At 38.6% G+C, this 27257-nt stretch overlaps 1 protein-coding gene across 1 annotated transcript; it reads right to left on the minus strand.

Annotated features, from left to right (window-relative positions):
• Positions 1-4238: 4238 nt before the first annotated feature.
• LOC119413485 (phosphatidylinositol transfer protein beta isoform) lies at positions 4239-27048 on the minus strand. Its single transcript, XM_037680539.1, has 11 exons — positions 26981-27048; positions 19879-19909; positions 19026-19171; positions 18755-18846; positions 18562-18569; positions 18395-18469; positions 18170-18253; positions 13867-13944; positions 7910-8020; positions 7471-7593; positions 4239-5256 (listed from the first exon to the last, which is right to left on the minus strand). Exons 1-11 carry the CDS (start codon positions 26998-27000, stop codon positions 5206-5208), a joined length of 819 nt encoding a protein of 272 aa, XP_037536467.1. The 5' UTR covers positions 27001-27048; the 3' UTR covers positions 4239-5205.
• Positions 27049-27257: the final 209 nt, after the last annotated feature.

Genomic DNA, 27257 nt, shown 5'->3' on the forward strand with positions numbered 1-27257 from the left:
AGAGATAAAAACAGATTTATGATTGCCAGAATGATTCATATTAATTTTATAAACTTTGTAGGTACGGATCAAATGGTAGGTCTATTCTTCAGTCTGCCATCTCTTCCAAAAACAGAAACTTTAGTGATAGTCTGCTGACTTGTGGCAGGAAATGCAGCCATTTAGCACATGGAAGAAGAAGGTGTTAGATGCCTTTGCAAATTAATTTCACAAAAATATTGATTTTTGTGAAATTAATATGAATCATTCTGGCAATCATAAATCTGTTTTTATCTCTGAACACTGAGACTTGATTGGGAACATGCCTGGGCCTCCTGCTGTGTCAAGTCTTGAGCCTCTCTGAGATTCACGTTCATCTCTTCATCTGTTACTGAATCTATTTCAACGACGGGGGCTCACTCGTGACATGTCCCCTCATCGTCTCTGCGAGGGAGACACATGGTTAGATGGATGCAGGCATACTGTGGACCACTGTGAGCTGCCACTTAACAGGAGGTGTGTGGGCGAATCTTGTCCATCTCCCCATTTAGAAACAACACTATTTGCGAGTTCAGTTCAGTGGCAGAAATGACTGGTTTCCTTGCATCAAGCCAATGTGACCATTCCTCTGCAAACAATAAAAGCAGCAGCTATCTCAGCCAGCAGACTTGCAGCTTTTCCTGCTCTTTAGCACAGATTCCGCTGTTATTGTGTGACTCTTCTGACATGCAGGTCGCACAAAGTCTTTTGGAGTCATCAGCTTTCCTGAGAGTTTGTTCTGTGTGTTCTAATATATTCTACAGCTGTAAACTGACTGTTACCTTCTTAAATTGTAAGCCTTAAAGCACCATTATCCCGTTCAAAGTATTTATTTTGCATCTTGGTGCACAGCGTTGAAATGAAACATGCAAATTATACATCAATACACAAGGCTTGATCAGGAATAGCATGTTGTTACTTCAGTATTCTGCACCATTTAGACAAAAGTTGAAAAATAAAAGGGCAGGAAAAACAAGTTAATCAAATTAATTAAAGTGAAATACATGAAAAATGCAGCGTTCTTTGGTGCTCTGGCATAGATCACGGTAAAACCATCATTTGAAGTTTGAACAGGTTATAGAAAATTTGACTTTATATGTTTAAACTGGCATTCATTTTTTTTGTTCAGGTTGATTATTTTCCCAGAAAATGTTTAACTGGCTGTTGATGCCTCACTAATATTTGTCTAAAATTTTTAAATTTTTAGAGACAAACTCCTTTTAGCACCTTCTTTTTGGCATATGAGCTAAATTATACATCAAAGTCAATTCATCATAAAAAAAAACATTAAAACCAGAGAAAAATTACACCTGCACCTACACCTGGACCTGCCATTCTGTTCGTTTCTCCTTCCTGTCCTCTCAAACCCAGCCAGTCGAAGCAGAAGACCACTTGACCTGAGCCTGGTTCTGCTGGAGGTTTCTTCCTGTTAAAATGGAGTTTTTGCTTTCCATTGTTGCCTTTGTGCTTGCTAAGGGCAGGAGACGGTGACAAAGAAGATTCAACTCAATCTACTGGCTTCCTTCCTTAGAGAATTTTTACCAGTTGGCTTTGCATGTATGTGAACATTGCTGTTCAGTGCCCTGAGAAAACTTCTGTTGTGATTTGGTGCCTTTTAAATAAACTGAATCGAAACAGACTGTATTAACATCTACCTTCCTTCTCTGCATCATGCCAGTCAGCTCTCTACCTTTACCCGTCATTGTCCCCACGTTTATTTTATACGACTGTCTATTATTGTTTGTACTTCTTCTGTTCTTTGTTTAAATCAGATTTCTCTTGTAAATGAGTCATTGTGGCTCAATGAGACTAACCTGTGTAAATAAAGGTTGAATTAAATGTGTATAGAACTAGACAAAAACAACAAATCAGTGTTCTGTTTACATTTCAATTTTGTCTCGTCGTTTTTAGCTACAAGGGGGGTGGTAGCTGAGAGGTTAGAGAAGGTAGGCCTGTGATCGGAAGATCACTGGTTCAACATCAAATTGTAGGTGGTAAAACACCCACACCTGCCTCCACCCTCATTTGCCCCACCCTGGGCCCTTGAGCAAGGCCCATAACCCCAACCATCTGCTCCCCCTGGCGCCCTAGAGAGCAGCTCTCTGCTCCACACAGAGGGCTGTGGTAGCTCGGTGGTCTGTGGTTGCATCAGGATTGGAAAGGCATCCGGCGTAAAAACAATTGCCATTTCTTCGTGCGACCTAGTTCGCTGTGACGACCCCTTAAGAAAAGAGCAGTCATATAAAAAAAAAAAGTTTTTAGCTGCTGTTTAAAGCTTACCGTTTTTGTCTACCTCTCATTAATTTGGCAGCCAGGGAGTGAAAGTCAGGTGTGCCGTTTCTATGGTGACCCTAATGAGCCACTGGCAGCAACTTTACCATTTCTTTAGAGCTTCTTTTTCAGTTCATACATCAAAACAATTATATTTTTCTTCTTGCACCGTAGTTATGTTGCAACTTTTAGGGAGTATCTGCACCTAATACGTATAACCTAAAAATGGGAACTGAATTTGAATAAAAGCATATTTTATTTTTGAACTATTTTTGTTACATCTTTACATATTTTGCCGTTTGTGAATTTTGAAGTGTAAAACAAAAGACCAGGTGAGAAGCCGTTCCACATTCAGACACAAAACATGAACAGGACCGAAAACAGCCATAAAAAACACCTTATTTTCACTTTTACATCATTTTGTCTTCTGGGCTAATTAAAAAATTCATTTGAATTTTAAGTTTGGCAAAATAAAGCGAGTTTCAACCCGTTTGCTCTTTGACATATCCTTAACTAAACATCTATTTTGCAATTGTAGCACTAAGTTGATGAATTAAGAATGAAAGAAAGAGACTATAAATGAGGGATAAAAAAACATTTATTTAGAGGATAGATTTATTTTACTTGGATACAATATGCAGACTCAGACATTATCTCCTGGAAAGAAAAGGCACAATATTTCATACATTCACTACCACGTCCCTTATTGTTTTACCTGATCAGAGCCTTGGAAAAGCAAGTCGAGAAAGATCTAGACTTCATCTTTTAGGATAAGCAATTAGTTGCTTTGTCAATATCTCATCTTCTTACTATCTTAATAGTTTATTAACTTTTTTACTAGTCATAGGGCTGTTTACCTGAAGAAATTATTTGTATTACTTTAGAAAAAACACACAGTAGACCATCTTTTTACACACAACTCTACGAAACCAACAATGTCAAGATGGTACCATAATTAAAGAAGCCATAAAATCACCATCTTTTAGTTTTATGTTATATTTACGAGTTAGGAGCAAAAAAAAAAAAAATAATCTGAGTAATGTTTCACCTGAGAATATTTTGTAAGAAAAATATCTGTCTTTAAATTTCCTATGTTGATTGCTGAACATGTAAACACACACCCAAAAACATTTGTACTCTTTGGACAAAATACCTGCTGGGAAAATTGAGTGCATTCTTTCATTACTGTTAAAAAAAAAAAAAAAACTATTTGAGCCAACAGTAGCTCCAATCTATATAGAAACAAGATTTCTAAAACTAACCCAAAGGTCTGAAGTACAATTTAAGACGATGTACAACTAGAGCACTACAGCTCAGTAGAGATCAGATGAGTTACGTGTATTGTACATATAGAACATTAGCAATAACAAATGGAAGCTAATATCACGCAGCTCTAACACCTACAGAGAGAATATTCTGTAAGTAATGAAAGTCAAAAGTTAATCATATGGCAACTCTGATATCTGATGGTAATCTGCAGCCCTTTGTAGTGATCGACAACACTGGCTGTTACAGCTCAAACAGTTTTTGCATGTAGGAGTAATTGCACTTGCTCAGGTGTTATGACACACATTCAGTTCCACTGAAGGTAGCAAAGATTAATCGCTAAAAAAGTTCCCATGAAGCAGTGTCTGCTAAGATTTACTCCTAAGAAGCAGCAGCTCATGGCTAATGCAAATCCTTTGGCATTAGGAAAACTGCCAGTAAGAAATGAGGGAGGTAGGTCGCAATTGCTGGCAGCAGAGCTGTGAGAGGTGGAAGGTATAAAAAAAAAAGTTCTGGGGATTAAGGCAAGCAAGTGTGCGGTGGTGCTGGTGTTAACTGGGCACTAATAAAACCATTATGAATCTGTAAACATGACTGGAATAAAGCTGAAAACAAGGCCTTTTGTCCAACACAAGTGAGTGGGTTACAGTTTGACTTGTGACAGAGGCTAAAGGGGCGTAGCACCATCTGTGGCATTTTTTTCCATTGCAGTTTGTCCTCCAGGGACATCTGGTAAGGAGGTTAATGCAATGTTGAATGTTATGTGTGAATGCCTAGAACAGTGAGGATGACTAGGGTGGGGGACTGCTGAGAGCTGTTAACATCTTCTAGACGTACAAAGAACTGTACTTGCAAAGATCTGCCCAGCTTGAGCTTGTAACAGATCAGTCAGCGCAAAGGTATCCACACCTGCGTGTGTCTGCATACCTTAGAACAAACTCAACATCCTCATGTGTGTAATGTGTGCGTCACGCATGTGTGTGGCTTTTTATTAAGTCTGAACCGAAGCAATACCTGCACAGACATGATTGTCAGTATAATAAGATGCAGTACTTTGGTTAAGGTGGGGTGATGGGGGGGATTATAATGGGCCTAGGTGCCAAGGGTGTTAGTAATCACTTAATAGGGGCTACGGCAGGAAGGAACATGAGTATAACAGTTTCGTGTCAGGGAATGCAAACCACTGAGCTACAGTGTTTACCGCTAAGACCATGCAGGAGACAAAGGACATTGCCTTGGGAGGAATGTGTTAAGAGGCAATCAAATAAAAAGGTTTAAATAAAATACAAATGGAAATGTTTGGTCTAACATGAATTTAGGTTGAACATTTTGCATCCATAGAGCAAATACTTCCCCCACAAGTCTCAAAGTCTACGTTTCTCTTACATGATGATGATAGCTGGGCTTTCTCTGCTCGGGAGATTGAAATTAAACCAGAGTCTTTCAAACTAGGATCGTGTTGGTTTCTAGAAATCAATTCCTTACTGGACAGAATGTCTATGATTGGGGTCAAGTCAAAGATCTGATCTATTGATCGCAGGTATCTGGGCTCCTTCCTCCACAGCCTGAACCAGTTTGGGTAAAAAGGTGATATTTAAGGAGTGTTAGCTGACTCCATTGATTTGTGGCTGTTTAAAATCATGTCTCTTTTCATTTTTCTTCCGCAGCACTGGTTCCTCGTACGTTACCCTGTTTGCGAAGCTGTGGAGAAATAAAAATAAAGAACAAAAGTTAGAGTTGGGTAAATGGATGAAACCAACTTGCATTCACTGAGTTTCTTGATGATCATTGGCTAGTATGGAGGAAGATGGGGTATACTTTTTGCTCGTTACATGTAACTTGGGGTTTTTATTTTTTCGTCGCAATCTAATAAGACTACTGCAAATTGCTTTTTGCCACCTGAAACATGGGCTTCCTTAAAAATCAGCTCCAAAAGCCTTTTATCAATTCTCCTGTTTATCTTCAAGGTAGATAAAAGCATCCCTTTCAAACTCTCGCAACCTGAGGCTGATGGCTTTGGAAAGTCAATTAGTGCTAGAATCTGATAGCCCAACAGCTCAAATGAAACAGCTCAAACTAACATTGGCTCTAAACAGAGGAATAGACAGATCTGATGAAATAGAGGGAGGATTTACCCTCCCACTTTGCCATCTCCCCCCTGTCCCCCCCCCCCCCCCCTCAATCACAGGCCAGTCTCATTCTTAACAGCAGGATTCCATTTGTATGTTAATGAGGAAAAAAGGAGCCATCTCGAAACACACAACCACACCCAGTTCTTCACCCGTTCCTTCTTGTTCTACATTAACAGTACTAGAACACTATAGACTACAGACATGATACTTGTGCAATGGGTCCTTGGAGTAGTTTCTCATTCCCCACGTACAGTCCTGTTCAGTACAGTGCAGTCACTGTAGTCATCATTCCATTGCATACAATACAGTCAACGTGTGACCCTTGAGCTCCGAGGTTCTGGCTGTGACTGGCCTCCTCACCACAGTCCTCTTTGATGGCACCCGCCTGTTTACTTACTTCAGGGGAAAATGGAAAACATATGTTGGATTGGGCGAGATGTTCTGAGGGGGGAAGGCAAAGCACAAAATACAGAATGTGGGTAGTAAGCCAGGAATGTTTGAGACTGGCCCACTTTGGCCAGTCTACTCCAGATTCCTTCTTTGTTCTCCATGTATGGCCAAAAACTCCCAAACTGATATGTGGAGTAACTCCAAGAGCTGAGCAGTGGTAAGGTTTTACAGAGAGCGCAAGTTAAAAACACTGTACCATGTTATTTTAAAGCAAACCATTTAATTTCTCTGCCCTGCATTCTTCTGTGGAGGTGCTCTGGGCTGCAGGTACTAAAGCAGCTTTTCCATTAAATGTTGTGAAAAAAACAATTCTTTTGTAAAATATCATGCACAGTATAAGTGAGAAAAGTTTAGGAACAACATACAACACATGCACGTCATACAAACACTGATGGGTATTTTTTGGGCTTCATGAAAATGCTTGAACTCCTCCCATCTTATTCCTGATATGTTTACAGTGAGCTATGGAAATGGGGATTAAAACCCTTTCAACCACTTTGAGAACAAAAAGAAAACACCAACCCCAGAAGGAGCAGAGGAAGTGTCACATGGGTGCACTGCAGGATTTGGTTAAACGTTTGAATGCAAAGTACAAAATAAAGATTCCCTTAACATAATTTCCCCTTCAACTTAACAGATAGTAATCAGCAGTATTTATCAAAAGAGAAATATAAGTTTGAGTTGCATGTTGACTTCACTAAAATGATTTTACAATAATTCAATAAACAAACAAAAAAAACATTTAAACAGGACTCATGAATGCAATCCATGTTAGCTCATTTTACAGATTAGTTCAGTTTCTTCTGCAAACAGACAGCCAAGGCAGATGTGCTAATTTTCCTCACTATGACTGTTTATAGACAGTTTTGAGTGATGTCAATATGCTTTAAGTCACTCCAGTACAGCAGAAGAGTAATGAGTGCAGTACACAAAACCAAGCTTGCTACAGAAAACGGCTTCATGTCACTGAGGTTGTGGTGAAGATGGAAACTTTTACAAGAGTATACGACAGTTGGCCAGTCACACCAGAGTTGAAGCCCTTTCAATGACTGCCCCATCTTAAACGCCTTCCATAGAAAACCTAAACCTGACCTTCATCCTTGGCACCTGGCACAGAACTACTCCTATGTACCAGATGAAATCAAAGACAGCAAATCACAGAAACTGGAAATAAGAAAACTGTAGTTTAAGCTGGATGGTAAAAAATTTTTAATTTTAACCTTTGTGCTATTCTCAAACAATGGATCCTCTAAACGTTAGTTAATTTTATCACTGGTCAATATGGAATCACACATTTTAGATTTAATTATGGGTAATTATGTCACAAACAAACCTCATCTAGCTCTCTCTGAGTTTCCGCTTCCATCCGCCGGATGTCATCCATAGTTAGATCAACCCATCTATCAATCCAGCAGAAGAGCTGACGATGGAAGTTGGTGAAGATCCTCTTCTCTTGCTAGAGGAGAAAGAAATTAGATATTTTTTGTTAAAAAGTGAAAGATTTTTTAAAATGAAAATAATACTGTAAAAATTGCATTAAAATATTTGCAATAATGCTGAACACCCTGATCTGTTATGCTGACATTAATTACATTGGATAAAACAACACTTACATAAAAAATAAAACAGAAATTGAAATTATAGAAGAAGAAAAAAACACTAGCCTGTCTCCAAGACACAGGAGGAACAGTCCTGTTTCTACAAACTGAGAACTCTCAGCATGACAAAAAATAATCCTGCAGTTTGATTAACTGTGTAAACAAAGCACTAACCTCATGAATGAAGTTCTCCACTTTGGTTTGCAGCCCCCACCACTTAAACTTGACTGTGACTAATTTGTAGGCACACATCTTTGGGCAATCAGGTTTACTTGCCAGTTCTTGCTATTAGGAGGAAGAATAAAACAAGTAAGCTTCCAGTCACCAAAAAAGCACAGTATCAATAAATAATCCAGCTCACACCAACTTTGCAATAAGATAATTGTTAAAACACTGCAGATGACGAAGAGTACCAAGCATTCAAAGCTCATATTTATTAATACATAATGCTTTGGAGCTTGCTGAAATAATTATCAATATGATGATGTGCTGTGCACAGATAAAAGTGTCCTAATCTACAATACACATTCGAAATTCACCCTCTCCTGCTTGCACTGCGCCTTACTCTGAAGAAGAGAAGACAAGGCGGAGGGGGTTGGGGCACGGCAAAGTGGATAAACTCCAGATGAAGGGACCATTTCTCTGCTTCCGCCCCGACAGCGACACCGCTCCCGACAGACATGCCTTTTGTGGCCACAGATAAAAAGGTGCTCACGAAGCGATAAGAGCGTCACAGTGCAAAGCTGGTTACATTATTAACACCTAGGACCTGCTCACCCCCCAGAACACAAATACTCTCCCTCCGAGAACACCTGTTTAATTAATCACTTCATTCTGGCTCGGCATTCCAAGAGAAAATGCCACAGACCCGCCTCAATCACCCTCGTCCCACGGCTGTTTGATGCCACGATCATAAAGAAGAGCGCGAGTGAGGAAATGAGAAACATTTCTAAATTTGCAGTGGGTTTAGAAAAGTTGTCATTGCTAAAGGAGAACTTCACATAAAACGGATTCTACATCAAAACACTTACGGTGACATTTCTTCTCTCCCTCTCTGTGCCCCACTCAAAGGAGCAGAAGTTTTCAGAAATACAAAGGGTAGCGATATGCAAGCATGTGTGCATGCAGAGATAGACAAGAGTTTTATTGCTGTGAGAAGCTAGCAGAAATTGTGCCTCTGTTGTCACATAACTACTTTTATTCTGCCTTTTTAATAAAACAGCTTTCCATGTCCACAGCAGACAGGGAAGTGATCTAATTAAAAACCACAAAATAAAAGTTGTGTCTCTTTATTCACACTTTTTAAAGCAGTTAGTCTGCCTTTGTTCTGAGAACATTCTTGCAGCAGAGGAAAGTTTCCCATGGTGAACTTTAGGGGCTCCACTGCAGAACAGAAACTCTCAGCTCCTTCAGTCTTCACGATTAGCTTGCTTTAAAGTGAAAATCAACAAAATATAGAATATATTTAACCTTTTTATTTGTACATTTTTGAATCAACGTCCATGACATTTTTTTCTTTTTTGTCATGAATTGTGCCCAACAATTTGGTTGGTAAAGCTTAAAAACACAGAACTTTGATCTAGTAACCTAAAATAGTTTCCTTCATTCAAATTAATTTGTCCGTCAGTTCAGCCATCATCTCTTTTTCAGAGTCGGGTTGCAGGGGAAGCAGCTTAAGCAGGGAGGCCCAGACATCCTTTCCAGATCTTCTGGGAGGACTCCAAGGTGTTCCCAGGCCAGCTGAGAGATGTATTCTCTACAGCATGTCCTTCCCCAGGGTCTCCTCCCAGTTGGGTGTGCCCATAAAACCTCCCCAGGGAGGCACCCAGGAAGCATCCTGGGAAACTGAAAGTTAAATTGGGTTTCTTTTCAAGCAATAGATCCTGTTTAACTCTGAATGCTATGAAACGCCTTGTAACTGAGACGTACCTTCCATTGACTACAGTGACATCATTTATGTGAACACTCGTACATGCACTCTGCAGATGTTGATGCTGTCTATCACAGTGCGCTAAGATTCATAATTGGCTGTAACTATCGTACCCATCACTGCACCATGTATTCATTGGTTAACTGGTCATCATTAACTTCACGCAGACTCTCTCATTGGTATAATTTCCCCTTTAAATCCTGTCTTGATCTGTTGCCTTCATACATCTCCTCCTACATGTCTCTGTGTGAGTGCAGCTACAGCGTGCACTCTCAGGACATTATTACCTGCAGTGTTCCCTCAGTGAGGACTGAACTAGGCAAAAGAGCCTTCTCCTACTCCGCTCCTGTTTTCTGGAATATCTTATAAAAAGATTTGACGCTCTCGACCTTGACCTCTAAGTGGTTTCAATCATCTGCTAAGTTCATGGCAAGAACCAATGCAGACATGTTCCATTTTTAGTTTTTTACACTGTCTTACAATCTAGCTTTTTAAAAAAAAATTATTACCATTTTCTTTCATTTGTTCTTCTCAATTTGTATGCTTTCTTTTATGATTGTCTACTGTTGTCTTTGTTGTCCACTGCTGTCATCCATCTTTGTTAAAATCATCTCTCTCTCGTAAATGAGTCCCCGAGGCTCAGTGGGACTAACCTGTACAAATAAAGGTTGAATGAAACCTTACCAGATGCCTGAACCACCTCAACTGGCTCCTCTCGATGTGGAGGAGCAGCGGTTCTACTCCGAGTCTCTCCCAGATAACTGAACTTCTCACCCTATCTGTAAGGGAGGGTTCAGCTACCCTGCAGAGAAAACTTATTTTGACTACCTGAATCTGCAGTCTTGTTCTTTTGGTCACTACCCAAAGTCTGTGACCAGAGGTGAGAGTAGGAACACAGACCGAGTGGTAAACAGAGAGCTTTGTCTCGCAGCTTAGCTCCCTCTTTATCACAAAGAACCGCAAGCGCAGAGCCTGCAATACTGCGGAAGCTGCACTGACCCACTTGTTGATATCCTGCTCCGTTCTTCCCTCACTCTTGAACAAAATCCAGATAGTTGAACTCCACTTGATGCAGAACCTCACTCCCTAACAGAAGACAGTAAACCACTCTTTCGACTGAGGACCATGGCCTCAGATTTGGAGGTGCTGATTCTCATCCCAGATGTTTCACACTCGGCTGCAAACCGCTCCAGTGAGAGCTGAAGATCACAACACGATGATGTCAACAGGACCACATCATCCGCAAATAGAGAAAGAATCCTGAGGCCAACAAACTGGACTCGCTCCACCTCGTGGCTGCACCGAGAAATTCTGTCCATAAAAATAATGAACAGAATTGGTGACAATGTCCTGGAGGAGTCCAACTCAAACCCTGAAGGGGTCCGACTTACTGCCAGCAATGTGAAACAAACTCTAGTATCACTTGTACAGGGACTGAATGGCTCATAGCAACAGATCATAATCTCAATATTCACAAATGTGTTTATGTCCACATATTACTGTGTGACCAAAATAAACAAACAAATAAAACCATTTAACAAAAAGATAAATAGAGCCTAAGTCCTAATGGGCCAATGGTCTCTGAGATTTTAATGCAACAACCATAAAAATACAGACAGTGGCTATGCACCATTTACACATCAGTGCACATCAGCAGCACACTGAGTTCACACAGGATTTAAAAAGTGCATCAGTCGAACGTCTTGATCAGATTGAGTAACAAGAGCTGCACAACCTCAACTATACTTCCTATACATATATATATATATATATATATATATATATATATATATATATATATACTTCCTATATAGTGCTTCCTGGAGGATCACACCATCTTAGAGCTTTTCCAACCTGGCTTTAAACCTCTCCACAGCACTGAAATAGCCCTGCTGAAGGTCTTCAACGGCATCTTCAGATTCACAGATACCGGTGATTCTGTGCCGCTTGTCCTGTTGGACCTCACAGCCGCCTTTGACATCATTGACCATGAGATCCTCATTGCTAGGTTGGAGCAGTGGGTGGGCATCACAGGATCAGCCCTCAATTGGTTCAGATCTTACCTCACTGACAGATCCTTTTGTCTCCATCAAGGATTTTAGTTCCGCAGAGGCAGAGCTTAAATGGGGGGTTCCGCAGGGGTCCAAACTGGGTCCCCTCCTATTCTCTTTATACCTGCTGCCGCTTGGTGCTATTTTCCGGAAACACAACATGCCCTTCCACTTCTATGCCGATGACTGTCAAATTTACTTCCCCCTAAGACACAATGGTACATGCTCTATTCAACCGCTGCTCAACTGCCTGGCTGACATCAGGGACTGGATGGCTTTAAACTTCTTAAGTTTCAATGAAAAGAAGACTGAAGTCATGTTGTTTCCTCCCAATGACACAATCACAAACCACTGCATCGACCTTTCCGCTCTAACCCTGTCAGAAAAACAAAGAGTCACTAATCTGGGTGTGATAATGGACCCTTCCCTGAAACTTAACAATCATGTAAACATGATTGTTAAATCATGTTTCTTCCAACTGAGGCGGCTGTCTAAACTGAAGCCCATATTGTCCAAAAATAACCTGGAGACAGTAATACATGCATTCATTACATCTAGGCTTGATTACTGCAATTCGCTCCTGTTCGGTATCAGTCAGACCTCCATTGCCCGACTACAACTGGTCCAGAAAGCAGCAGCCCTATTTTTAACCAGTACAGGCAAAAGAGAGCACATTACACCAGTTTTGGCCTCACTGCACTGGTTAACTAACGGTTCACTTTCGAATCCAGTTCAAAATACTCCTGCATGTCTACAAATCACTGAACAGTGTCACCCCCCCACACCCCCCCATCTCTCTGATTTGCTACAACCGTATGTCCCACCACGCTCCCTGAGGTCAGCGGACCAGTTGCTCCTCACAGTTCCAGGAACTCGTCTTAAGCGCAGAGGTGACAGGGCCTTCTCTGTAGCAGGACCAAGACTCTGGAACGAGTTACCTCTTTTTGTCAGACAGGCCCCCTCCCTCTCGGTTTTCAAGTCCCGTTTAAAAACTCACTACTATTCAGAAGCTTTCAACACAAGATGATCTGTGTTTTGATCCTGTATGCTCCACACTGGTTTGTCGTCATTATCTGCATCGGTTTTTGTCTATATTCTGATTTACCTCATTTTGTATTTTGCTTTGTGTGTTACCTGTTGTTTTGTCTGTACAGCACTTTGGTTGGCCTTGTTGCTGTTTTAAGTGCTTTATAAATAAAGTGGTATGGTATGGTACACGAGTGAAGCAACTTGTTTCAATACCCAGATCAAACTGCTATTTTAACTTTATAATGTTCCTAAATATGCTCAGTATAAGGAAGCAATTATTGCTCAACAGGAGACTGAGATTGTTAAATTTACAGCTCAAGCTTATTTTCAGGTCCTCAACTTTTATAAATATTATTGCTTTCAGTTTAAAGTTTTGTCTGTACAAAACTTTAGAGTGGCTCTTAAAAATCACTACATTAAAAAAACGATTAAGATAAAAAATACAAGCTGTCTGAACAACTGGGTTTTACATGGTTTGGCTTGTGTTGCTTCCATGCACAAGTTTCCTAAAGTTGTGTATTATTTCTTTAAATTTATCTTATGTCAGCTACACAGTGGGAAGTTCAATTTGAAATTATACATTTCTCTACGTGTACAGGAAGTACAACAAATAATTGCAACAATTACCTAGAAAAAATAGAGAACTGCTCTAAAGCAACTAAATGAAGAAAATGTATAATGTTTGACAGGCAGGAGTGAGATGGTATGAGCGGTGTTAATTACATGAGAAATCAGTATAAATATTGAGCCGCCCTCATTTCAGATTGGCGTAGCAAAAGGAAAATTAACTGCACAGTCAATGAAATGACATTAACTTCAGTTTAAGTATCTCATCATCATATAAAACTATATTTCAGTGTGACTGGATGAGAAGGTCGAGACAGCCCACTGTTTGATCGTCAGATTTTACCCACTCCAGTGGTTTTAAAAATGTCTCACTGATGCCAATAAATCAGATAAACTGATGAATGTGTGAACCTCGGTGCACCAAGTCAAAGCAATCTAGTAAAAAAAGTCAAATGTAATGTCTGTTTAGTTTCTCTTTACAAAAAAAAAAAAAGGACGTGCAATTTCTAAATGAATAAAATGAATTTTATTTCCAAAGTGCACAATATTACTACCTTCCAGTTGGGTCCAAGAGGTCCTCTCCCAGTTTTAACGGACTTGAACTTGGTTGGATCTTCATCTGGCTTGTAGTCCTGATGAAAGAAAATACAGTTTAAGCAATGAGTACAATGATCAACAAAACTTGTGAAATAATTAAAAAACAAACTATAGTTTATTAAATAAACCCTACACAATTTTAAAAAGTGTACGATGAGCTCAATATCTACAAAAATAAATCGCTTAATATGAAACTTTTCATTCACTAAAGAAGATTTGAACTAAAGAATTTGTAAAACTCGAGGTGCATTGTTTTACTGCACTGTGACGCACAAGCAGCGTTGACAGAAAAGACTAACAAATGCTACGAGCATTTTAGTTTTATAAGGCTGCACTAAAAGATTGATCCCACAGCATCTACCAAGTTTGTGTTGATTGTATTTCACACATTAAATTCTGGTGATACTCAACAGTGACAACACTCTTAAGCTTACATAAGCAGTTTAAAAACTCATGTTCTGCCAAAAAAAAAAAAAAATAACTACAGTGATGAAACACCTATGGCCTATTACACAGGCTGGTCATGATTTCACAGCACAAAGATCAAATACAGGTGAAAGAAGGATAAAAGTCCACATGTACACATTTAAACAAGCAAGAGAAATAATTGCACAAAGAAATGGAACGGTTTTTAAATTAATAACAGCTCAAGGGCCGGGTAATTTTTAATAAATCATGATACCCCTGCAGCTAAAAGCTCCTTTTTCAGGGCTACTGGCCACCAGGAGGGTGCCAAACATGTGGAAAGAAACGGGAACGCACACAAACTAACACTATTACACACACAGTCACAAATTTGGCTGCTTTAATGCTGAGAGCTCCATTCCTAAAACAATACACTGTGCAGCACTAATGAGGTCTGTGAATCGATGTGCCTTGGTACACGAAGACGAGCTACTCTTCAAGTAAAAAAAAACGAGTGTGTGTTATGTTGTGTATTTGTCTAGCTCCAGCAGCACAGTGAGCTTTAATTACGCTAACAAACTCATCTGTGCTAGCAGTACGCTCCAGGCCCTGCGGTCATGCCTGAGGCTGAGGGCTGATAGGGCCCTGAGACACAACACACTCCTCCAGCGAGGCAAACACGTCCGCCTTGTTAACTACCTACAGCAAACAAACTAGTACACACACAGACATCAATGTTTCTCTATCAACTAGCCACCCATTTAATTGCACGCAGAGAGCAACACTGAAATGGGGCAATGAGAAGTCAAATATCAGCAATAATGTGCAACTTCTTCACACAGGATTTCAGAGACGACAAAATGTCATATTCATTTTTTGTATTTTGATTTATACACAAGCTGTGAAGAGGCAACACAAAATGTGCAAGTTGCCAAAACTTTTTTTAACGGCACAATACAAAGGAGGAAATCTTGATGAAAATATCATTAAGCTGAGAGAGAGAAACAAACAAAAACAAACAAACAAACAAAAGGGAAGCAACTATTCTGGGGGATTTTTGCACGTTATCCCCGGGTCCTCCAGTTTCCTCCCACAGATCAAAAACATGCATGTTAGGCTGATTGGTAAATCTAAATTGTCCCTAGGTGTGAGTGAGAGTGAATGGTTGTCTCGATGTGTCCCTGTGATGGACTTGTGAGCTGTCCAGTGCCTCCCACGTCCCACACAGCGACTGCTGGAGATAGACGGCTATTTCATGTTAAATATACTAGTCATGGGACTCATCTCTTCCCAAAGTATAAAAGGTTTAGGAAAATAATTCATATGATCAAGATATTAGTTCATATTTATTTCATGTTTATTTAATTTTCGTTAGACTGAGATATACCTTTGCAATAATGTCGAGCAAACAAATAGTTTTTAGGTGGTTATTGTTAAATTTCGAAGAAATGCACAGCGAGTCCTCCCTCTGCTCCTTCCAGCAGCCGCGAATTGGCTTTTGAAAAGCAGCTGATTTGACCATCAACGTGCATTTATTAAGGAAAAGTTAAGCTGAGACACACCTTTGCTATAATTTCAATCAAACAAATAAATGTTTTTAAGTGTTAATCTTGTTAAATTCCTGTTAAAGTCCTCCCGTGCACGCTCCCGTGGCTGCCATTTGGCAGCCCATCGATTTTTGGCACACGTTTCCAGGTTGTCAGCGGTGACGCATAATAGATGCGACTTATATGGTGTAGCTACATATTTATGGATTTTTTTCCACTTTAGACATATTTAGATTGATGCGACTTATAGGGCTGTGTGACGTTTGTGATGGAAAATACAGTAATGAAAAAAGTATAATTATTGCTTCTAAATGCAGACTTGGCTGAGATTGTTGCCACTGTGACCTCACTTCCATTTCCTTACATGGCATCACCTAAGCCTTCAAGACAAGTGTGAGACCGCACAGCAGACACATGATTCTACAGATTTCTTGACCTAATGTTGCTCAATCACACACTTTTTGCCCCACTCCCCTCAGGAAGGAGGTTAAGGAGCATTAAGTGTAGAACCACTAGACTGAGGAACAGCTTCTACCCTGAGGCTGTTAGACTCATGAATCTCTAACTAGAATAATCACTGTGAAAAACCATATCATGTTGCTGCTGATCTGTTTCATGTTGCTGCTGATCTGTTTCAATGTTGATGTGTTCATGCGTGCACATCTGCTCACAGACTCATGTTCATGTTTGTGCTGATGTTCAATGTTTTATGTTATGAGTGCTTAGTGTATATTTAGTTGATGTTTTTCTTAGTTCATATCTTAGATGTTATTACTGTTTTTCTTATACATTTTATTGTTGGATGTAACTGGGACCCTGTGTACATAATTTCGCTCCACCACATGTACCACATGAGGTGCGAATGACAATAAAGAAACTCTGACTCTGACTCTGACTCAATCTGCACATAAGTTAAGTAACATGACCTCCTGAGAAGTAATTCTCTATAACAGGAAAAAAGGAAAACAAAAAATCTGAAAAAATTCTGAAATATTACATTTAGTTGTGATTTTTCTACCAAATCCAAACATCACTTAAACATATTCACACATAAAGCTGGTAATGACAGAGCTCCAACTTCATGGTCTTATATTTTTCCAAAAGAGCCCTTAGCTCTCAGACTGCAGGTCTACTTGTGGTTTTCATGGTTTCTAAAAGTAGTTTAGGAGGCCTAGGACCTAGCGCTCTTGTGGAACTAGGTCCTAGTTTGGGTTCAAAAGACAAACACTAAAATCATGCTTAAAACATTTCTTAAAAAAAAAAAAAAAGACGCAACTGGCTTTAGTTAGCCTAAGGTGTACTTTTGTCATGTCATTTTAGGAGATGCTGTCCTTACACTCTGTGGATGGACAGTATATGTTTTTACACAGGCTGGTGTTGCTGGAGTGGTCTTCTTGTTTAAATATTTAAAAATATTAAAAATAACCACACTATTGCCTGCCATCCTGAGAAGATGGAAAAAATAAAAATACCTCAAACATGTGGTGCAATCCACGAATAGCTTTAACAATCTGACATCACAGTTAAATAGTAGACATACTATAGTACATACTATACTAGACATACTAGGGCTGTGGCTGAGTGGTTAGAGCAGTCGTCCTCCAGTGGGAGAGTTGGGGGGTTCGATTCCACCAGCAGTCACATGCTGAAGTGTCCCTGGGCAAGACACTGAACTCATTGCCTCTGATGTGTGTCCCATCAGTGTATGAATGTGATAAAGCTCTGATTAATCTTTGTAGAGTGCTGTATCAATGGGTAAATGAGGACACAGATTGTGATGTGAAGAGCTTTGAGTATCTTGATAAGATAGAAAGGCGCTATAAGTACAGTCCATTTACCATTTAGTTTTATACTAAAACATTATTTGATTTTATTGAATTCTAACTGGATTTAATAGTGTTTCTGAAAACAAATTAAACTGCACGTCACTGGATTTGAATGAAACCTGATGAGTTTTTTATGTACCACCCTGAAATGGTGTGTTGTGAACAAAGAACATAAAACACTCAATTTGTAAATTTTTTTCTTTACAAACTACTGATCAATCCATTATTTTGAACTGTTAAGTACTAATTTTAATCATATATAAAGTTTGTTATTAATATTTAAGCCTCCATTTGTGCAAGTTGTTCAAATTGTAAATGAAGAGATACATTTAATTTTATTAGAAACAATAATAATCAGCAGCAATTTTCCACAATATAAATAGTTGTGTTAAACAATAAAAGCGTGTAATGAGCAGATTTGTCCACAAAGAGGCACCAAACCATAACGTCAGGTCTTCAGAACAACAGAAGTATCTACTTACAGCATTGGACACTTGACTTCCGTCTGCAATATCAATGGGAACAACTGCTACGTTCTGCCACGTGGAAAGGTCTAGTTTGTGCACCTATTAAAAACAAAGATTATTTGTCATCTCATAAATTATGAGAAAATCTATGATTACAGACATGGTGTTGAGTTTTAGGTGCTTCAAGATGAATGCTTTAAATTAGTGCTGTATAAATTGAATTCAAGAGGAGGCGCTCACGTTTTCTTGTGTTCCCAGGTCTGGTTTGTGCCATGTCTCAATTTTAATGAAGAAACTGTCTTTCATATATTCATTCTGCAAAAAAAGGACATCAGGAAAGTCCAATGTATATGAAAAAAATACACCTTTAACTTCTAATTATGTGAATGAAACTTAAGACAACTTACCGTCACAACTGGAAAAAGAGTAATCAGAAAAAAAGAGAAGAGGAAAAAAAATGTAAACACATTTATAAACGTTTAAAAAAAAAAAAGCAATAGAATTAACAGAACAAGACATGTATCCATTACAAAAGCAACATAAAACATTTAATCAGGAAAGAATGAGCTTTCGGGCAAAGCAAAATGAAGAAATGCTCACTGGTTTTGCAGTAGGGGTAGGCGTTCCAAGCTTTTTCATGGAAAACCAAAGCGCCTTCAGGGGCCAGGAGCCTGACAAACCCCGGGACTTTACTGTAGGGCAGGAAAGATAAGAAAGAAAGATAATACTTTTGTATTCAGTGATATTCTAAAAAATAAAAATAGACTGCAGGAAAGGAAAACAGCCGATCATGCATCACAAATTAAACAACACTGCCACCCTCTGGTAGCATTTGATTATTACATGAAGAACAGCACGAAGGTCTGCTTACCTTTTTAGATGATAAATTTTGTGTGTATACTGTCCTTTCTCTCCATTATTTTCATAAGGCTCATTCTTGAGAACCTCAATGCCCTCACCTCCACCCGTCTCATTTTTACTTGCTTCAGCTACAGAGAAGAGCTGCCCGACTTGATACTGCAACACACAATTTACCACAAACAAAAAGATGCATCAAAACTTCAGCAACATTTCAGGCTAACAAAAAGTATATTTCAGCCATAAAACATCAGTAGCAATGGTTTCAAGCTCTTTGTTTTTATAGCTTTGTTTTACTGCTTTTCAGTCCAAAAAATGTTAAAATATGAAAGAAAAAGTACAATTAACACAAATAATAATAATAATAATAATAATCAGGTTAATGTCAAAGGTTGATTTGGGTGATACTCACTGCAGTTATTTGTAGTTGCAGAAAATTGTCAAAGAGTTATGAGTACAACTTTTGCAAATCTTCAAGTAAAATGTCCCAGAAGACTGTATTTGGCTCCCATTATAAAAACCAGTAAAGTTTTCTGAACAAGAAAACGGGTGATTGTCACTCCTAAATTATTTCTACTTTCAACTTTTTTATAAAAAATAAAGGATATTTTTAATTCTCTTTGTTTCCCCAGCATTCAGAAAAGATTGGCATATTTTTAATAGTTGTACTCATTAGAATTCCAATACATAAATACAATGACAGCAGTGTAAAGCAATTAGTTACACAAAGATTTTCTCTTGTGTATTTTAACAACCTTGATACCAACACTTCTTTTTTTACATACAAATATATGAAATAAGTACAAAAACAATTTGGTATTAATTGTTGTAACAGTAATGTAATGAGAGAAAAAAGTATCACTTACCTCCTCAACACTACAGGGTAAAACTACACGGCTGCAAAAAAGAATAAAGTGTGTTAACTTAAAACTTTTGGTTCCACAATACAACAATTCACAGTAATAATAATAATTATAATGTCCACAACAATGCACAATTATCTGATAAAGAAAAAAAAATGTAACAATGACAGAATGATTTGGATTTGTTACGAAACCCTTTTAGAAAACTTTATTGTATTACATTCATCGTATTGTTTTCCTGTTATTTTTCTTTTTGGACATTTATACTTTGCAAGTTCAGAAAACATAATTTAAATGCCATTTTCTTTTTTTTTTTCAAAGGTCAAACATGATGCAACATTGTGGATGGCAGATACAACCAGCAGCTCTTTGTGCACAGATTTGCAAGTGAACTTCTAACTTTCCGTTTTAGACTTACAATATATTGATTATATCAAGGTTTACTTGCTTTCAAACTGATTCAGACATATTTCCATCAAAACAGACAAAATGTTCTGCAACGGTAAAGAACAAATTGTTAAACTCAGGCCAAATAGGGTTTTATCTTATTCAAGGTTCTTTATTGTCATTTGCATCACGTGGTACATGAGGTGGAACGATATTGTGTATACAAGGTCCCAGTTACGTACAAACATTTATAACCTTAGCTCTACAAAATGCTGAAGACTGACTTATGACTAAGTAACAATAAAAACAAAGGCCACTGTCAAAAACATCCTGACATTTCATTAAAATATACAAATTCATGTGCTGACCAATATTCCAGAGTGGTTCTGATAGTAAAAAAAGGAGTATATAAAATTATACTGTAAAGGGTCCAGCATACTCGATCTGAAGCCCAACAGTCGACTTGCTGTCACGGCTGCAGGACGTTTGTTTTCTCACACACGTCTCATTGTCCACAAGACTCGGTCCAGAGCTCCCGTCCTGCTGCACTATACATCACTGCATAGATTTCTCTGCTGCCCCCAGAGTCTCAGCTTCATCCCTGCATCTACCTTTTGGGCAAAAATGTTCATAATGAAAGCGGCACACTTTTCAGCAAACGGACTCCTCCATAAATATGTGGACGATCTCCATCCAGGAGCTTTTGATCGTTTGACTTATTTAGTGTGTTTGAAGAGTCTGAATGTCTGAGTGCATGTCGGCAGTGACGAACACGCCCACAAACCTCTGATCATTCACATAATACTTGGCCTGTGAGAAAAAGTCTGGCCCGGGCCTCGTGTTGGGAAGGGGCAGGCACAGCTACTCTGAGAACAAAATGACGTGATTTTCGTCATGCAACCATGTGAACGTAGTACTCCCTGCCACCTTGTGCATGTCGTTTTTTCAAATATGTGTATTCTGCTTCTTTTCTTTTTTTTTATTTTTATTATTTATATGTGTATTTTTTCTGTACAATTAGAAAATGCTACTGGATGCCTCAAATTCCCCCCTGGGGTTAATAAAGTACTGAATCTATCTATTGAGAGCCGATTTCGCCGCTTCGCATGGAGTTATGCAGAGCATGTAAGTCAAGGGATTTCTAGAAAAAAGTTAAACACATAAGTACAGTGCACGTAGCATATTGGTGCATACAGTTTACCCAATTAATCATGACATTAGTTAATAAAACAGTTGATCACTAAATGGTTGAATGCTTACACATCAATTTGGATGGACAGAATACTCACCAATTGTTTACACTACAGGCAGATCAAGTTTAAATCAACCAATATTCGACACTTCAAAAAAACAAAACAGCAATTGACCATGTCTGTACGTACTTCAGCAGGGAGGTAGGCCTGTCACGATAACAAATTTTGCTGGGCTATGAATTGTCTCAGAAATTATTGCGATAAACAACAATATTGATTGAAACCATGAAAGGGACTGCAGATGCCAATTAGCTTTTGCTATAATCTGGTACAGCGCATCAACTGGTGACATTTATGTTTGAGTTGTGCATTGTCCCTTTTTAAATAAAGTTCATTCATAAAAAAAATAAAAAATTTGGAGCTTCGACAAGACAGAGGTTTTTTTTCCATTCAACCTTTATTTATACAGGCTTGCCTCATTGAGCCAAGGGGACTCATTTACAAGAGGGACCTGCTCCAGACACAACATATAAAGTACAGACAACAACAGGAGACAATGACTAAACAATAAGCAGCTACTACAACCAGCCCACTGTAGCTTCAAGTAAGAATGTGAAGGCGATATCACAAGACATAATCAACATGTTTCAGATGACATGTTGTGGTCAATGTGAATGTTTATTAAATCTGAAGTCAAATTTTTCATTAGCTCCATTTAAAATTTCAGAATGACTGAGGAAAAACTTTCAGTCTCAAACATGGCAGGCAGCTGAATAAAAAAACTAAACTAAACCAAACCTTTTGTAAGCCACATTCAATTTCAAGGTCTATTTTTAGAGGAGGGGAAAAAACTATTACTGGTCTGTTTAACACACTGCTGACTCAGTACGATGACACACTCGTCACTAAAACTAAACAGAAAAGTCAGAGCCAAGTAAATCAAAGACTGGGTGTAACCGTGAGATAAAGAAAGGCTAAATTTGATGTGAGGGGGGGAAGAGGAGGAAAATATGTCAACGAGCATTTTAAGGAGATGGGAAATGGTCAGTGTGTTTCATGGACTAGAGGTAGATAGTATGACCGTTAAAAATAAAACACCAACTAAATTATTAAGATGGCCAAATGTAAAAGACAATCTGTACCTAATCCACGCCACTAAATTTATATTCAGCTTTTTTTGTTTACTTTGAAATTGTTCCGAGGATGTAATGTGCAGTGCCTAAAACTACATATTTAAAGTGATGAGTCAGAAGTTTCCCCTCCCTAATCACTGACCACAGCATTGCAAACAAACAAAAAAAAAGAAGTATGAAGAGGAAGTTCTCTCTATGCATCAATCTAAAGCGAGGCTTGATTCTCACCTAAAACTACTCCAGTTTAATTTTAACAAGGAAAACAAGCATAGATAAATTTGTGTTTTCTCCTGAACTGCCACTATCACAATATTCTGAATTAAATCCAAGGCTGCACATCTTCTCAAAAGCATGGCTTTGTGATGAGTGAGGCTGGTTTTTGACACTCAATTCTCCAAGAAGCATTAGGATTCTTACATGTGAAACTTAAACGTAGTACACTGTAAATGTGAAGCAATGACTTTTGAAAGAAGACGCAGTAGTAACTGCAGACATGAAATTAGCTTCATGAAGCTAACGATGCAGCTTTTACCAATTTTGACTTCTTGTGACTTTTTCAGTTTGCCACACAGTAATGTTGATGAAAATAAGGTCCCATAGAATAGGGATGCCTGTTAATAAAATGGTGGTAACCTAATCTTGTATTAATTACTTAGTACCTCTGATGCCCTTATCTTTCATGGGCAAATTATCACAATTTTCCTCCATTGCTTTATCCGACCACAACTCCCAACATACAGTGCCTTTAAAATGTAGTTGGATCATGTTCTGTCCGTTTATTGCCATTATAAAATCAGTCATGGTGATTATAGAATGACTTAAAAAACAAATAAATCCTCTTTAATGACAAAGTGAAAATGTATTTCAATAAAGTAACGCCAACTACACAAAAATAAGTAATGTAAAAAAGGGACTGCGTACATTTTCACCTACTTTAAAGTGGCCATCCTAACTCAGCTGAGGTCCAGCCACTTGGTGCAAGTAGTCTCACAATTAGTGAAATGTAAATCACCCCAGGGTGTCTGTGTAAGAACACTTGTGTATGGAAAGTCTGTCCACTGCTTTATCAGTATTCCCGGCTACCATTACACCAGAAAGGTAAAAGAACTCTTCAAGTAGCTCAAGAGAAGAGATTAATGAAAAGTGCAAGTCCAGGAATGGATACAAAATAATTTTCAAAGCCTCAAAGATCCCAAGGAGTTTTGTTAAATCTGTCATCAAAAAGAATATGGGACATGTGTAAATCTACCAAGAGCAGGCCATCCTCACAAATAAGTGACTGTGCAAGAAGTAGAGTAATGAGAGAGACCACCAAGACACCTATGTATGAGTTACAAGCTTCAGCAGGTGAGAAGGGACAGTGTACATACAACTATTGCCAGGTTTCTTTACCAGTCTAAGCTTTATAGGAAAGTGGCAAAGAGAAAGACATTGTTGAAGAAAACTTAATAAATCTCAACTAGATCTTACCAAATGACATGTAGAAGAAAGTTCTGGCATCTGATGAGACCAAATCAGAGATTTCTGGTCATGCCCTGTTTGGCGGAAAACAAATACTGATCACCATCAACAACTCAACATCCCTAGTGTAAAGAATGGTAGTGGAAGCATCATACTATGGGAGTGCTTCTAAGCGGAACCTGGAAGGCTTGTAAAGACAGAAGGTAAGATGAATGCTGAAAATATGACATCCATCCATCCAGGTGAACAATCTGATGCAGTCTTCCAAAGAACAGCTTGAAGAAGGTTTGACTCCCAGCAAGACAATGACTCAAAGCACACTGTTCTAAACAGGAATGGTTTAAAGACAACCAGCTGAATGTTCTGGAGTGGACGAGTCAAAGCCCAGAGCAATAATGAATTTGTGGCTCGTCTTGACGAGGGCTGTTCATGGCCGATCTCTGTGCAACCTGACAGAGATTGAGCAGTTTTGTAAAGAAGAATAGAGTACTGTACAGTAAAGCACTATTGTCCCAATTTCTGATTGAGACTTATCCAGTAAGGAAATGTTCACACTGCAGGAAAATGCGACCCAAATCAGATTTTTTTTGCCCATATGCAACCCATATCAAAAAAAATGTTTCATGACAGTCTAAACATGTCAAAATTATTATTTTTTTAAACCTGACAAAGGTCTTTTTCTTATGTGGTATTAAATCGGATAAATATCTGAAGTTTTTCAAAGCGACTTCAGTCTGAAAGGTCATATTGCATTTCACCTGACTTATGTCAGTGAGGTAGGGGTTAGTGGATGGATCCAAGTATTAAGAACAATAATACCAACTTCATGGAATTTAAATCTTAGATCTCTGCACGTCTTCCGCTACAGAACAGAAGTCCTGCTGCTTAACTTGCTTCGTCTTTGTTCTTTTTATTTGCCAAGTCCTGAATGACTGAGAATTGACAACAACTTATGATACCAACGTTGGTGCGGATACGAATGTGACGGGACAAATACTTGCTTTTGTTTCACTTTCAGTCTGTCGCGCTCATTCCAGAAATACAATACTGTGCCGGCATAGGTGGAAAGAGGTCAGATCAAATGTAAACACTGGAGAAAACGATCTCGTCAGATAATAAACAACGTCTGAACCGTTACACACATGCTAACATGTGTAGCATCCATATTTACTTCTGTGAACACAACGTGCTGTGTGTGATGCCACATCTTCTACCCATGCAGGTTGCTTAAGGACCTTAGACTGCTCACAGTGGACTTTGAGGGAAGTCACATCAAAAGTATGACGTGAACAACCACACGCACACAAATCAGATCAGAATAAAAAAATAAGAAGTGAGCATTAGGACCGGCAGTGTGACGTTAAACTCGGTGCTGTGGTTGGAATCAAAGGTGATAATACTAAATACTGATGTGAACAAGGTAAATACTTTTGATTCTGATTTTATTTCACTGGTATTACTTTGTAAAAACTTGATTTTACTAGGACTTTGAATTATTGTTTTGTCCAAAAAGCCAACTTATATTGACCATGAATATGAAAAAAAAAAAAAAAAAAGTACAAAATATCCAAAGGGATAAATACTTTGTATAGCCACGGTAACTTTCCTCAGTACGTTTTGATCAACCTCTGCTCTTCTTTAATCCCACATTTACCATCACACAGATGGGTTTGGATACTAGATGATGCTGCAGAAAAGTTTGTTCTGTTACTTTGTTAAATGAGGGAAAAGAAAAACATTATGAGATATGATTACGGCTCAGTAAGTAGGAACTGACGAGTAGTTTGAAACATTTGCAGAGTATTCTCATCAGTGATGTAAAAATATCTGTAGCAACCAGTTTTTTGTTACAACTGATAGAAGTTAGCTCTTTAATTTTTTTATGCAACTTCTTCATTTTTCTTTATTTTATAATTTCTTCTTGGCTAGATTTTTTTTAATCTTTTCTTAAGAGCTCAAATAAAAACAAGGTGAAGATGTATACATGTTTTAACACGGTTTCTAATAATTTTGAGATAATTATGGCAAGTTTAAAAGCTGAAGGAAGGTTTGTTTTTTTTATTCAATCTTTATTTATACAGGTTAATCCCACTGATCCTCGGGGACTCATTTACAAGAGAGACCTTTTGGAGGTGCTGTTCTAAGAAAACCTTATCTCACTGATTAAAATCCTGGTTTGCAAAATGTCACCAATAAAATTGATCCCTTTAAAATGTGTACATGGCTTAGAATCGATTGCTTTCATCAGTAGTCTGCCTGCTTACTAAGTAAAGTGGCTCATTTTGGTCATTATTACAAACAATCAAATGCTTATTTCTCTCTGACACTTAGGATGCAACACTCGTATAACGGAGCAAAAAGTTTAACCCGACTGATAAAACCCACTAGTGCTAAGCTAGTTTACTTAGAGAACCTGGTTTGACATGAACATTTTTCTTTAGCGTAATTCGTCTCGTCCTGAGTTATACTGGTTGTGTCCGAGAAGACTGAACCAGAGAATCGATGATATCAGACAGCTACAGCTGAAGTCACTTCCCCATCCAGGTGACGCTTTCGGCTAGCTAACTTAGCGTTAGCACATTACTCGGAGTACACCGCTTCGAAGCCGGCGAACACAAAAGTCAGAGCTCATAGCACAAGTAAATAACTCAATCCAAGTGTGAAGAAGCCAACGACACTAAATAAAGTAGAGAAGAACAACAACAGATGTCATACAATGCCATGCTCCTGTCAAAGCCGGTGGGCCAGAACAGCTCTTAAGCAATCCCACCGTCTTCTTCCTCCCGACCCTCGTGTCTGACATCGACGAAAAGTTTCATTTTTGTTAGGACACTGTAAAAACCCACCCCGAACGAGCTGGCTTACTAGTATTCTAAAACAGTTTTTTATAAAGACACAAAGTAGGCGTTCAAACAGAAAGAATGAACTTACTATTCTTTGATGAGAACCATCGTTACTTCACTCTTTCCGTACTGCTGCTGGCACTGCCCAGCGACGCGACCGCTGATTGATACTGACGTCATCATGTGGGTGGGGGGAGGGCTCCGCCCGTCCCCGCCCACCGAAGCGATGATTTGTTGATTGAAGACGAACACGCCCACCTCATTAGAAGTACCCAATAAAATCTCATATTTCACACAGCATATTGTCGTCTAAATTAATATCTATCTATCTATCTATCTATCTATCTATCTATCTATCTATCTAT

This window comes from Nematolebias whitei, chromosome 8, assembly GCF_014905685.2.
Source record: "Nematolebias whitei isolate Nwh7 chromosome 8, NemWhi1, whole genome shotgun sequence".
Classification (NCBI taxonomy): domain Eukaryota; kingdom Metazoa; phylum Chordata; class Actinopteri; order Cyprinodontiformes; family Rivulidae; genus Nematolebias; species Nematolebias whitei.

What these genes read in the sequence shown, in the direction of transcription:
- LOC119413485 (XM_037680539.1), bottom strand. Translation starts at nt 27,000, where the DNA reads ATGGTTCTCATCAAAGAATA. An exon ending in GAAGTCAAGTGTCCAATGCT is followed by an intron (nt 13,945 to 18,169) that starts GTAAGTAGATAC and finishes TTCTTTCATCAG; the next exon opens with GACTACAAGCCAGATGAAGA. An exon ending in CTCTTGGACCCAACTGGAAG is followed by an intron (nt 8,021 to 13,866) that starts GTAGTAATATTG and finishes TCCTCCTAATAG; the next exon opens with CAAGAACTGGCAAGTAAACC.